The sequence below is a fragment of the Pelodiscus sinensis genome, chromosome 1 (genome assembly GCF_052426305.1).
Source record: "Pelodiscus sinensis isolate ZL-2025 chromosome 1, ASM5242630v1, whole genome shotgun sequence".
NCBI classification, from domain to species: domain Eukaryota; kingdom Metazoa; phylum Chordata; order Testudines; family Trionychidae; genus Pelodiscus; species Pelodiscus sinensis.
Window position 1 is genome coordinate 195,749,604 of NC_143052.1, and position 11,380 is coordinate 195,760,983.

Sequence of the window (11,380 nt, forward strand, 5' to 3'; positions counted from 1 at the left end):
GCCTAGACTTGGAGTCTAACTGCATAAAACATCAGTAATATTTCCATAGACTGGTTATCGCTCTCACCAGAACTAAATCAGAAACTCCAAAACAATAACAAAATACAAATAGGCTCTATAGTATTAAATTAAATTAATTAAAATTAATGAAAAAAATGTAATTTAAACAAATTGTGCCAGTAACATTCTGAAGGTTTGCCTGCTATTCAGCTAAATACCCCTGGCTGGCCTATGTGGTGGGCTCATATAGCTCAGGCTGAGGAGCTATTTCATAGCAGTGTAGAGGTTCAGGCTCAGGCTGGAGCCTGGGTTCTAAGACCCTGTTAAGTGGCAGGGTCTCAGAGCGGAAGACTGCAGCTGGAGACCGAATGTTTATACCACAGTTTAGCAGACCTTTAGCCAAGCCCTATGAGTCTGAATTAGCTGGCACACAGGGTTTTTAATTGCAGTATACATATCCGTAACCATGGTTTTCCCACAATGAAAAACTGATGCAGGAGCAAGGATGTTAAGAGGTGGGTAATTGGGTAATCGTGCAGTCTAGAGGTGGGGAAACTTTTTTGGACCGGGGTCCCAAAATCCATTGGGGACCAAGTGAGAAATGGGTGGGGGGGGGGAGGGGAGAAACAAAAAAAAAAAAACACACACACACAGGCATGGCCCCTGACTGAGAAGCAAAAAGACACTCCCCACATTCCCCTCGCACACCAGAACCTATGGAGGCCAGGTTAGTAGAGTGTGTGTGCTCCAGCCCTGTGGTGGGGCAGTGGGGAGACTGGAATGGTCTGCTGTAGTTGATACAATTTATATCTACTATTGATTAGTCGATAAGGGAAGGCGCTCAGAAGGAGCTCTCTCTATTGCGGCTCTGCAGATTAAACATAGTAAGAGCCAGGTGTGCAGGTAGCCCGGCTCCTACTACACTTAAACTGCAGAGCCGCAGTAAGGGGTAGCTTCTGGACCCAGTGTGAACTGAGATGGAGCCGAGCTTGCTCAGTCCTGGCTTGTGCTGGGTCCAGCAGCCCCTGTCCACTGTTCATGGTGGCTGGGAGGCTGGAGCAACCTCGCCTGCCCCCCACTCTGAGATAGAGGCAGCAAAGAGAGGGTGGGGAGAAATGTTAGTAGTTGCCTCGACTACCCGATAAGCCTAGGCTTATCAGGTACTCAACTAATCGACTACTCTTTTACATCCCTATACAGAAGCCCATCAACTTATTCTTATTTCATTTTTTAATTTGCTTTTTATACCACTGACCAAGAAAAATTAGAGCACTGTTTGTTAACTAACATATCTGACTTCATCATGAAATTATTCCATTTCTCCTTTTCTTTGTATAGGTGTCCAACACAGCAAGAGGGAACACATTTTAAAATGAGAAAATGTGGTTATCAGATGGCAAGAAGTTTGGGCTCAAGAGGGACTAACGGGCAGATGTAGTATTTGAAACAACTTCAATGCCATTTTAAGATAGCTTGCAACCAAACCTGATGTTCATTTCATTTATTAGGCTGAGTACAACCCTAACTACAAGAAAACAAGGATGTCCTTGAATAAAAGCAATACAATGGGAGTTCTTTTCTATTTTTAGATCTGTTACAGATTTCTTAGATGACACTTAGCAAGATATTAAATGTCCATCGCCTACACCACGGTAGAATTGAGGGGGGAATCCAATAATACAGTATAATACAGCTTTGTAGATGGAACAAGAATCTTCATAGATCAATGTAAGTGGAAATGTCTTTTGCAATGACTTTGCTTTTCAAAAGTCTTAGGTGTCTTCATACAGAAAACTGTAACAACCAGCAAAGGATTTATTAGAGGAGGACCTCTAGTGGATAGCAAGAGATTGTACTTCTTTCAAAAGGAGGGGGGCAAACAAAGGAAGGCAAGTTATGCATAACTTGCACATAAGGACAGACTTTAGAGAGATTACAGAGGCTGCTCTAAAATCCTTTCCTCCACAAACCTATCTTGGATTATGTTGGGAGCTGGAGTAGTGCTCACTTTAATGAGCTTGTGGTTCTTCAAGAGTTAGTGTTCACACAGACAAGAGAGGTGCTACTTATAAATATCCAAAAGATACTTTTTGTAACAAGGGATTTTTTTCCTTATACCTTTGTCCAAAAAAATTGCCTTTCCAATGATAGTTTGTTATACACATTTTAATGGGCTATTGCAGGAAAAAAAAAAAAAAAAAGGCTGCAAGTCAAAATGGAGAAAAACTGAAACCTTTTTGAGAGACACTTGTAGAGTACAAACATATTTTCTAGGTTAACCTCTTAACACTGGCCCCCTCACTTCCACTAACATTAAATTCACTCAAGCAAGTTAGAGGAAAGATACAGAAGCCAATAGTCACGTACAGCTGAGTCCCAAATCCTCCCACTTTAGAACAGTAAATATCAGCAGTCATTCTAATTTATAATACACTGAGATTCAGTATCCTGCCTCCTTACCTGACACTAAGGCATTCCCAACAAGGCTTAGTACGAAAAAGAATCAGACGTTTGTTGTCGTCAGTCACAGCAAAATAGTCTCCCGATGAGGAGAAGGCAAAAGTGAGAATATCATCACTTGTTTTAATTGCTGGCTGTCCATCCTGTCTAAAATACAAAAAGGATAAAACAGTTTATTCATGAGCAGACAGCTTTAAGCTTATTTACTTAAATCCCTCAGAAGATAAACTTATAATCAAAATGCCAACAGCAAGCGGTACAAACATGTTTTATTGGTGAAATGTATTTATTATTATTAGTCCTCTTCACTCCTAATGGAGCATAAGGCGCCAACGAATCTTCTCCAGCCTTCACAGTCTTGAGAAAGCTGGCTGACTTCTTCCCAGGTTGTGTCCTTCCTTTTCATGTCCTCCTCCAGGTACCCAACGGCCTCCCTCTTTTACGCTTTCTAGGTGGAGTCCATCTGAGTGCCATATGAGGGAGTCTTGTTTCGCTCATCCAAAGGACATGCCCCAGCCATCTCCAGTGTCTCTGCTTGATCTCACCCACAACATTGTTGATGCTAGTGCGTTGGCTTATCTCCTTGTTGGGAACATGCTGTTCCCAGCGGACTCTAAGGCTACGACGAAGGCACCGTCCTTCAAAGCCTCTGAATCTACTCTCAATCTTCTTGTTAGTCCTCCAAGTTTCTACGGCATACAGCAGGACTGAGCGCACATTCGACCTATAGATCTTCAGTTTAGTCCTAGTCTGCAACAGTGACGATTTCCAAATGTTGTTAAGCTTTTGGAAGGCTTGCGCTGCCAGGGCAATTCTAGTGGAGATCTCTTTGTCGATGTTGCTGTCCGCCGAGATGTAACTGCTGAGATACCTGAAGTCATTTACTTCCTCTAACTCTTCACCCATGACAGTGGTTTTATCAGTGTTAGTTGTCCTCGGTTTCATCACTTTGAACTTGCCAGGGTGAATTCTGAGCCCAATGCTTCTGGCTGTCCAGTCAACAATGTCGGTCTTTCTTGGATGTCCTGCTGATCATGCGCGAGAAGCGCCAGGTCATCTGTGAAGTCACAGTCCTCAGGCCGAGCAGTCGGTCCCCATAGCACTCCCCTTGATCTGCCCTCAGTGGCTCTGTGCATCACCTAGTCGATGACCACAAGGAAGATAACAGGTAAGATTACACAGCCCTGTCTGACCCCTGTCTTCACGTGAAACTAGTCACTCTGCTGTCCTTCATATCGCACACAGCATTGATTCTCAGTGTACAGATCCTTCAGGATGTTAATGACCGTCTCAGGGAACCCGTATGCTTGTTGAATCCTCCAAAGTGAGGGGTGGTGGATGCTATCAAACGCCTTCTCAAAATCGATGAAGTTAATGTAGAGCGAAGAGTTCCACTCTATTGACTACTCCACTATGGTGCATAGGACGAAGATCTGGTCCGTGCACAACCTTCCACTTCTGAAGCCAGCCTGTTCTTCCCTGAGGATTTTCTCAAGGCCCTTTCGCATTCTCTGTAGCAGGACTCTACAGAAAATCTTTCCCGGCACAGACAGCAGATTAATGCCTCTCCAATTCCCACAGATGGACAGATCGACTTTTTTGGGTAACTTCACAGTGATGCCCCTCTTCCAGGCTTCCGGTACCCTCTCTTCTTCCCAGAGCCTGTTGAAGAGACCCTTCAGAGCTTGTGTGCTTGCCTTGGGGTCTACCTTAAGCATTTCAGCAGTGATCTGGTCTTCCCCGGGCGCTCTGTTGCCCTTCATCTGCTTGATAGCATCTGCTATCTCCAGCTCACTGATGTCCCCACATTCCATGTCTACCTGGAGGTTCATACTTCTTGGGCTCGTCTACATTGGCCCCTTTTCCGGAAGGGGCATGGTAATTTTTGAGATCGCAATAGGGAAATGCGCGGGGGATTTAAATATCCCCCGCGGCATTTAAATAAAAATGTCCGCCGCTTTTTTCCGGCTTTTAGAAAAGCCGGAAAAGAGTGTCTACACTGGCCCCGATCCTCCGGAAAAAGCGCCCTTTTCCGGAGGATCTTATTCCTTTGAAGTAGGAATAAGATCCTCCGGAAAAGGGCGCTTTTTCCGGAGGATCGGGGCCAGTGTAGACGCTCTTTTCCGGCTTTTCTAAAAGCCGGAAAAAAGCGGCGGACATTTTTATTTAAATGCCGCGGGGGATATTTAAATCCCCCGCGCATTTCCCTATTGCGATCTCAAAAATTACCATGCCCCTTCCGGAAAAGGGGCCAGTGTAGACGTAGCCCTTATGTCAGCCTCTTCCTCTGGGTCTGGTCTGTTGAGAGTCTCCCTGAAGTGTTCCGTCACCTGCTGAGCTGTTCTTTTGCTGTCACCAGCATTTTCCCATTCTTGTCTCTTACTACAGTAGACTTGTTGGTAAAATCTCCTATAAGAGTCTTGGTGATCTTGTACACTGCTCTAGTATCATCTCTGTCTACAGCTGACTGGGCCTCCGTGGCAATATTGTCCACATACACTCTCTTATCTCTTCGTACACTTCTCTTCACGGCAACGTTTAGGTCCCTGTAGACCTGTACAGCTGTTATTTTATCTTCATCACTGCCTGCAAGTGTGTGCTGTTTAACCGCCTTTCTGTTCTCAATGAGCTGCCATGTAGCATCTGAAATCCACTCCCTTCTCTGTTTCTTCTTGTACCCCAGTACAATCTTGCTGGTTTCCAGGTATACCTTCTGGATCTCCTCACAGTGATATCATCTGCTATCATGTCTTTGAGCAGGCTGAATCTGTTGGACAGCTCTAGAGTAAACTGGATCTTCACTGTTGGATGTTTTAGTCTACTGGAATCAAAGAGCTGGCCACCAGTCTTTCTGTCTGTCCTTTTCAGCTTGAGCTGCAGCTTGCAAAGAAGAAGATGATGATCGCTGTTGGCATCTGCTCCTCTCAGCGCTCAGACATCTCTCGTGGATCTTCTCCACTTCTGGTTGATAGCAATGTGATCAATTTGGTTACAAGTCCTTCTATCTGGAGATATCCAGATCAATTTATGTATTGTCTTATGTTGAAAGACAGTGCCTCCTATCACCAGACCATTCTCCAGGCCCAAATCTACAAAACGCTGTCCATTAAAATTTCTTTCGCCCACACCCTCTGGGCCCATGCAGGATTCGTAGCCTTCATTATCCGACCCGACTTTTGCATTCAGATCCCCCATTATGATCAAAATGTCATGGAGAGATGTCTTGTCTATCTGCTCTTGCAGGTTGTTATAGAATAAGTCCTTCTCCTCCTCTGCAGCTTGTTCAGTGAGTGCATAGCATTGAACAATGGTGGTTTTGGCGTAAGTGGAAAAGAATCTTGCTCTGATGATACGAGAGTTGACTGGTTCCCATCCCAGAAGGCTTTCTTAGCCTAAATATCCATGATGATGCCAACCCCTTCTTGATGCTGTCTATCTGACCTTCCAGAGTAACAGACAGTATCCCCTGAACCAAGTGTTAGCATCCCTGAGCCAGTCCATCTCATTTCACTAATGCCCAGAATATTGATCTTGTACCTGGACATTTCTCTCACCACCTGTGCTGTTTTCCCGGTCTCGTACATGGTTCTTACTTTCCATGCTGCCACTCTCTTATTGCTTGGGCCTCGCTAGGGACTGCATCGGAGCAGAAACTTCCTTTCGGCTTTCATCTCTGCTCATGAAATTTATTAGCTTAACATAAATATTAATGCAGAAAAAAAGGATAGTGAAGATTTGGTTTCTGAGCAATAGTGCATTTCAAACCCAAAACAAACTTATCCAAAGTTCATTAAAGTCAATGACAACACAAATGAATTATAGGTAGCAGCAGGCCAAATCTTGCATCTAGATCCACTAAGGCAGATCCTGACATCCCTTCTGGATCCTCCTGCCGAAATCAATGGACATCTGAAAAGTGATTCAATGTTTTTAACTATATTCAATCATTAAATATAAGGATTTAATTAATGTATCTAAACTTGAGGGGAGGCATTCTTTTCCATTTAAGAGCAATTTCTACCTAAATTAAATCTAGAAAGTTAGATTTAAATTCAACTAATTGTTTTAATTATTTTCTTTTGAATATTTAGAAGGGTATTTTCAATTAGAAATTCAATTTCAAAACATGACTTTCAAATACTATACCTGCACTTAAATACCTAAGTTTTTGTACCTTTACAATCTTTTTTTCCTATTTTGAAAATTTCTCTCCTGTTACTGTGGGAGAGACTGAAATCAATGATCAAGGAGAGGAAACAGGCTGTGGGCCCACTCCTGCATCAATAGCTGCTTACATGTGTGTTGAGATCTGTGCTGGCAGTAAGGATGTTAGTGTCTAATCAAATAGTCAACTAACGAGTAAGCAGGAGCTTATCGATAAACACTATCGACTAGTCACTTCCCCCCTCTGCTGCAGCTCTTTATTCCAGGGAAGCCAGAGTGCGAAGTCACTAGCTTGGCCCCTGCTCTGCAGGTGTCTTTTCATTCATCACACCTCACACACAATGTAGCAAAACACATCACAACTAGAAATTAAGACACTCATCTCACATTATTAGGCATTAGTAATCTATTCACTTTATTCTATTTGACACCATATAATCAGAGGAAGGAATGCACCCTCCGAAAAAGTAGTAAAGAGTTTATACAAAATCTCTCACCCTCTGTCTTCTTGAGACTTCTTGCCTGCAGTGATGCAGTCATACATGAAGAGATCATCCATGCTGGAAATAAAAGGGTTAACAAAAAAGTCACTGTTTTTTCCATGAAAGAGTGCTGATTTATTTGTAATGCCTCAGCTGCCTCAATGTCCCCTTGCATCTCAAAAGCATCTTTAGGTTATTTAACAGTTCAAGGCTGGCACTTCATATCTCACATGCAAACCAAACAGAAGTTATTAGTCAACAGGAAAGCAACTGAGATTCTTTTAAATGAAAAACGGATTTTTTCCCCCCATTCGTCTCTCAATTGTATTTGCCATCTGCATTGAATCTCTATTTTGGCATTTACTGAGATTCCAGAAATCCATGTGACAAGCATAAGCTGGCTCTGTATAAGTTGCCAGGAAGCATAATACCTAGTAAGCTTAAAATAATATTCTTTTACATGAACGATTTCTCATATACTCCTGTGTCCACATACTCCTGTGACTGGAGACTAAGAAATCAAGGCTTTGTCCCACATGTGCATGCTTTTATACCTCATCTCACCATGCTCTCTGCATAGCCCTTATAGTGGTGGCATGATGACTCTATTGTTGCTGGATAATCCAGTGGTGTAGTTATTGTAACAATGTAACATGGATAATACACTGTTCCTAAGAACAGCAATAACGGGTCAGACCAAAGCTCCATCTAGCCCAATATAATGGTCTCCTGACAGTGGCCAATGCTAGGTGTCCCCAGAGGGAATGAACAGAACAGATAATCACCATGTCATATCTCTCCTGTCACCCATTTCCAGCCTCTGACAGTCAGAGAACAAGGACACCATTCCTACCCATCCTGTCTAATAGCCATTGATGGACGTAACCTCCATGAATTTATCTAGTTCTTTTTTTGACCTTGTTATAGTTTTGGACTTCGCAACATCCTCTGGCAAAGAGTTCCACAGGTTGACTGTATATTGTGTGAAGAAATAGTTCTTTTGCTTTGTTTTAAATCTGCTACTTATTTTCATTTGGTGACACCCTAGTTCTTGTGTTATGAGGATTAAATAGCACTTTTTTATTTACGTTCTCCATGCCAGTCATGGCTATATAGATTTCAATAATTTCTCTCTCTCAGACATCTCTTTTCCAAGCAGAAGAGTCCCAGTCTTATTAATCTCTCCTCATATGGAAGCCGTTCCATACCCATAATCATTTTGTTGCCCCTTTTGGAAACTTTTACAATTCCCATATACAGTTTTTGAGATGGAGGAATCAATACTGCACACAGTATTCAAGATCTGGTTGTACCATAGTTTTACAGAGAAGCAATATGGTATTTTCTGTCTTATTATCTATTCCCTTCTAAGTGATTGCCAATATTATTTGCTTTTTTGACTGCCACTGTACTCTGAGTGGTTGTTTTCAAAGAACTGTCCACAATAGCACTCAAGAAAGAGATCTTGGAGTTAACAACTAATTTAGAGACTCCATCATTTTACATGCATTGTTGGATGTTTTTCAATGTGTATTATTTTGCATTTATCAATATTGAATTTAATCTCCCATTTTGTTTCCCAGTCACTCAGTTTTGAGCTGTCTTTTTATAGCTATTTGTAGTCTGCCTGGGACTTAATTATCTTAAGTAGTTTTGTATCATCTGCAAATTTTGCCACCTTGCTGTTAACCCTTTTCCAGATCATTCAGCTAATTTAGGAATATGTTGAAAAGGCCTCAGAGCAGACCCCTGGGGGATACCACTGTTTACTAGAGACATTAGCATGTAGTCATTTATATATTTAATCGATATGCTAGGGCTTACTGGTTAATCCAAATGACTACACAGACATCTCTCCCCTTGCTGCCTCTGTATCAGAGGCCAGGGGAAGGGGGAAGGGAGGGAGGAGAGCCAGTGCCCGTAGGGAGCCAGCTTTTAAATCTGCTCCCCACATGTGCTGGTTCCTGTGGAGCTGCCTGCCCCCACTGCTCCACCCCGAAAGGCATCAGCGCAGGGGGACAATCAGGAGTCAGTGCTCAGGGAGAGCTGGTCTAAAAGCTGGCTTCCCACAAGTACTGGATCTTGTGGAGCCACCTCTCCCACACTTCACTGCCTTGCTGGTGCCTCTGATAGAGAAGCAGCAGCACAGATGGTGAGGGAGGCAGGTAGGAGCCAGTACATGTAGAAAGCTGGTTTAAAAGCCGACTCCTCACAAGCACTGGCTCTGCGAAGCCACTTGCCCTCCTGCACTGCTGCTCCTTCCTGCACTCTTCACCTTCCATGCTGCTGCCAGCACAGGGGTGGGGGGCAGGCGGTTTTGCCAGATCTGGTGCTCCTGGGGAGCCAGCTTTCAAGCCAGCTCCCCCCAAGTACGGACTCCTGCATGCTCCCTTCCCGCCTCCCCTGGCTGCTGTCTCTGTGGGAGGCAGAGGGAAGGGGGGGGGGGAAGGCAGCACCACAGGAACCAGCACACATAGGGGCTGCGTCGGACTGGCAAGTTTGCGGAAAACCTTGCCAGCTGTCTACACTGGCCGCTTGAATTTCCGCAAGAACACTGACTTTCTACTGTCTGAAATCAGTGCTTCTTGCGGAAATACTATGCTGCTCCCGTTCGGGCAAAAGTCCTTTTGCGCAAAGCTTTTGTGCAAAAGGGCCAGTGTAGACAGCTCAGATTTGTTTTCCGCAAAAAAGCCCTGATCGCCTTTTTCACAATCGGGGCTTTTTTGCACAAAAGCGCGTCTAGATTGGCATGGACGCTTTTCCGCAAAAAGTGCTTTTGCGGAAATGCGTCCGTGCCAATCTAGACGCTCTTTTCCGCAAATGCTTTTAATGGAAAACTTTTCCGCTAAAAGCATTTGCGGAAAATCATGCCAGTCTAGATGTAGCCTGGGAGTCAGTATCAGAAGCAGCAAGGAGTGTGTGTGTGGACGCATTTAGTTGTTTGAATTAACTCATAAGTTCAGGCTTATCAGCTAATTGTATAAACCACTACATGCTAACATCCCTAAAGGTTAACCAGTAAGCATCACCTTTCAAGAGTGATGCTTACCAGTTCTGATTAACCAGTGGGGACTGAAGTGCTCTCCACTCCCCAAGGGCAGGGCATTGCTGAAGCCGCGCAGGACCTGCAGGACCTGCCAGAGACAAGGCCACTCCTGTCTGCCCTGGCGAGTGGGGGGCCAGAGGAGAGGGGAGATGGGAAGCACCCATGCCTAATTGGGATGCAGTGGCCCCTGGTTCCTTCTTTAATTGGTCAACCCATTAACCATGTTTAACCAGTTAATCAATTAATGTTAGATTCCTAGTTTCCAGTGAATGGTGCCTCTTTAATTCTGGCAGTATCCCTTTAAAAAGGTACATTTAACATAACAAGGTACAAGAATAAACAGCATACTGGGTAGTAAAACAAAGGCACACACTAGTTAATAAGAATGTTTTCACGTCCAGTCGGGAATTCACCCTCAAAGCATTACTGGCTTTAAAAAGCATTGAAATGTCATCTGGGGCCATGCTGATGCTCCTGAACTCCCGGGGGCGGGGGAGGCCCTTATGCAGACATCTCATTGGAGGGGGTGGGACACAGGCAGCGGGAGCGTGTGGCCGTGTCTCGTTCCGAGCCAGCCGCTCTCCGGTTCCACGCTGAGAGAAGCCCCGGGGACGGCACAAGCCTGGCCCGGGTCGGGCTCCCGGGACCATCCTCCCGGCCGCTTCCCCGGGCAGCGCCACAACCCCCGCACTGACCTGGGCTCCTGATAGCGGGCTGCTAGGAAGCGACTCCCGCCGCTGGCAGCCATCAGGCCTCCGCAGAGCGCCAGCCCCGGGCCGCGACTTCCAGCCCCCGCCGCCTCCATCCATGCACACAGCCGCCCACGTGCGCGCCCCCAGCTGCGGCTTACCGAGCCGGCGCGGAGTGAAGACGTCACAGAGCAACACGAGCTGATTAATGACGTGATAGGAGCCCTCCCTCCCCCCGGGACTTTCTATAGGTCCTGAAACAAGTAATTCAAGCTTTGATCCTACAAAGAGGCCAGAGCTCTGCGCACAGCACCCTGCCGGCAAATCCATTGTCAAACTGTGCTGAGAACCTTACGACAAAGAATGGCCTTGATTGTGCCATTTCCCCATTTGTGAAATGGGGATAACGAGGTGTACTTGTACATGGGCTGCAATAATTCGTTAGTTGTTTTGAAACAGTAGTCCTACCTACTGTATGTTCTACAAAATAATTTCTGACATTTAAACAATAACACTGGATCGATACTTCAGGGGGTTCG

General features: G+C 44.8%; 1 protein-coding gene and 1 long non-coding RNA gene across 3 annotated transcripts in view; one reads left to right on the plus strand and one right to left on the minus strand.

The window, feature by feature from the left end:
* Positions 1-1,658, plus strand: part of LOC142821382 (uncharacterized) — a 55,060-nt gene extending 53,402 nt beyond the window's left edge. For both annotated transcript variants that reach the window (XR_012898158.2, XR_016348074.1), the window contains exon 4: positions 1,339-1,658. This is a non-coding gene — a long non-coding RNA (uncharacterized LOC142821382). The remainder of the gene's footprint in view (positions 1-1,338) is intronic.
* The window catches only part of WDR4 (WDR4 tRNA N7-guanosine methyltransferase non-catalytic subunit), a 38,210-nt gene extending 27,179 nt beyond the window's left edge, over positions 1-11,031 (minus strand). Inside the window, exons 1-3 of the mRNA XM_006137870.5 lie at positions 10,848-11,031; positions 7,122-7,184; positions 2,461-2,607 (exon numbers count right to left, since the gene is read on the minus strand). Coding sequence (XP_006137932.2) covers positions 2,461-2,607; positions 7,122-7,184; positions 10,848-10,957 — 320 coding nt within the window. The 5' untranslated portion in view covers positions 10,958-11,031. The remainder of the gene's footprint in view (positions 1-2,460; positions 2,608-7,121; positions 7,185-10,847) is intronic.
* Between the last annotated feature and the right edge of the window lie 349 nt (positions 11,032-11,380).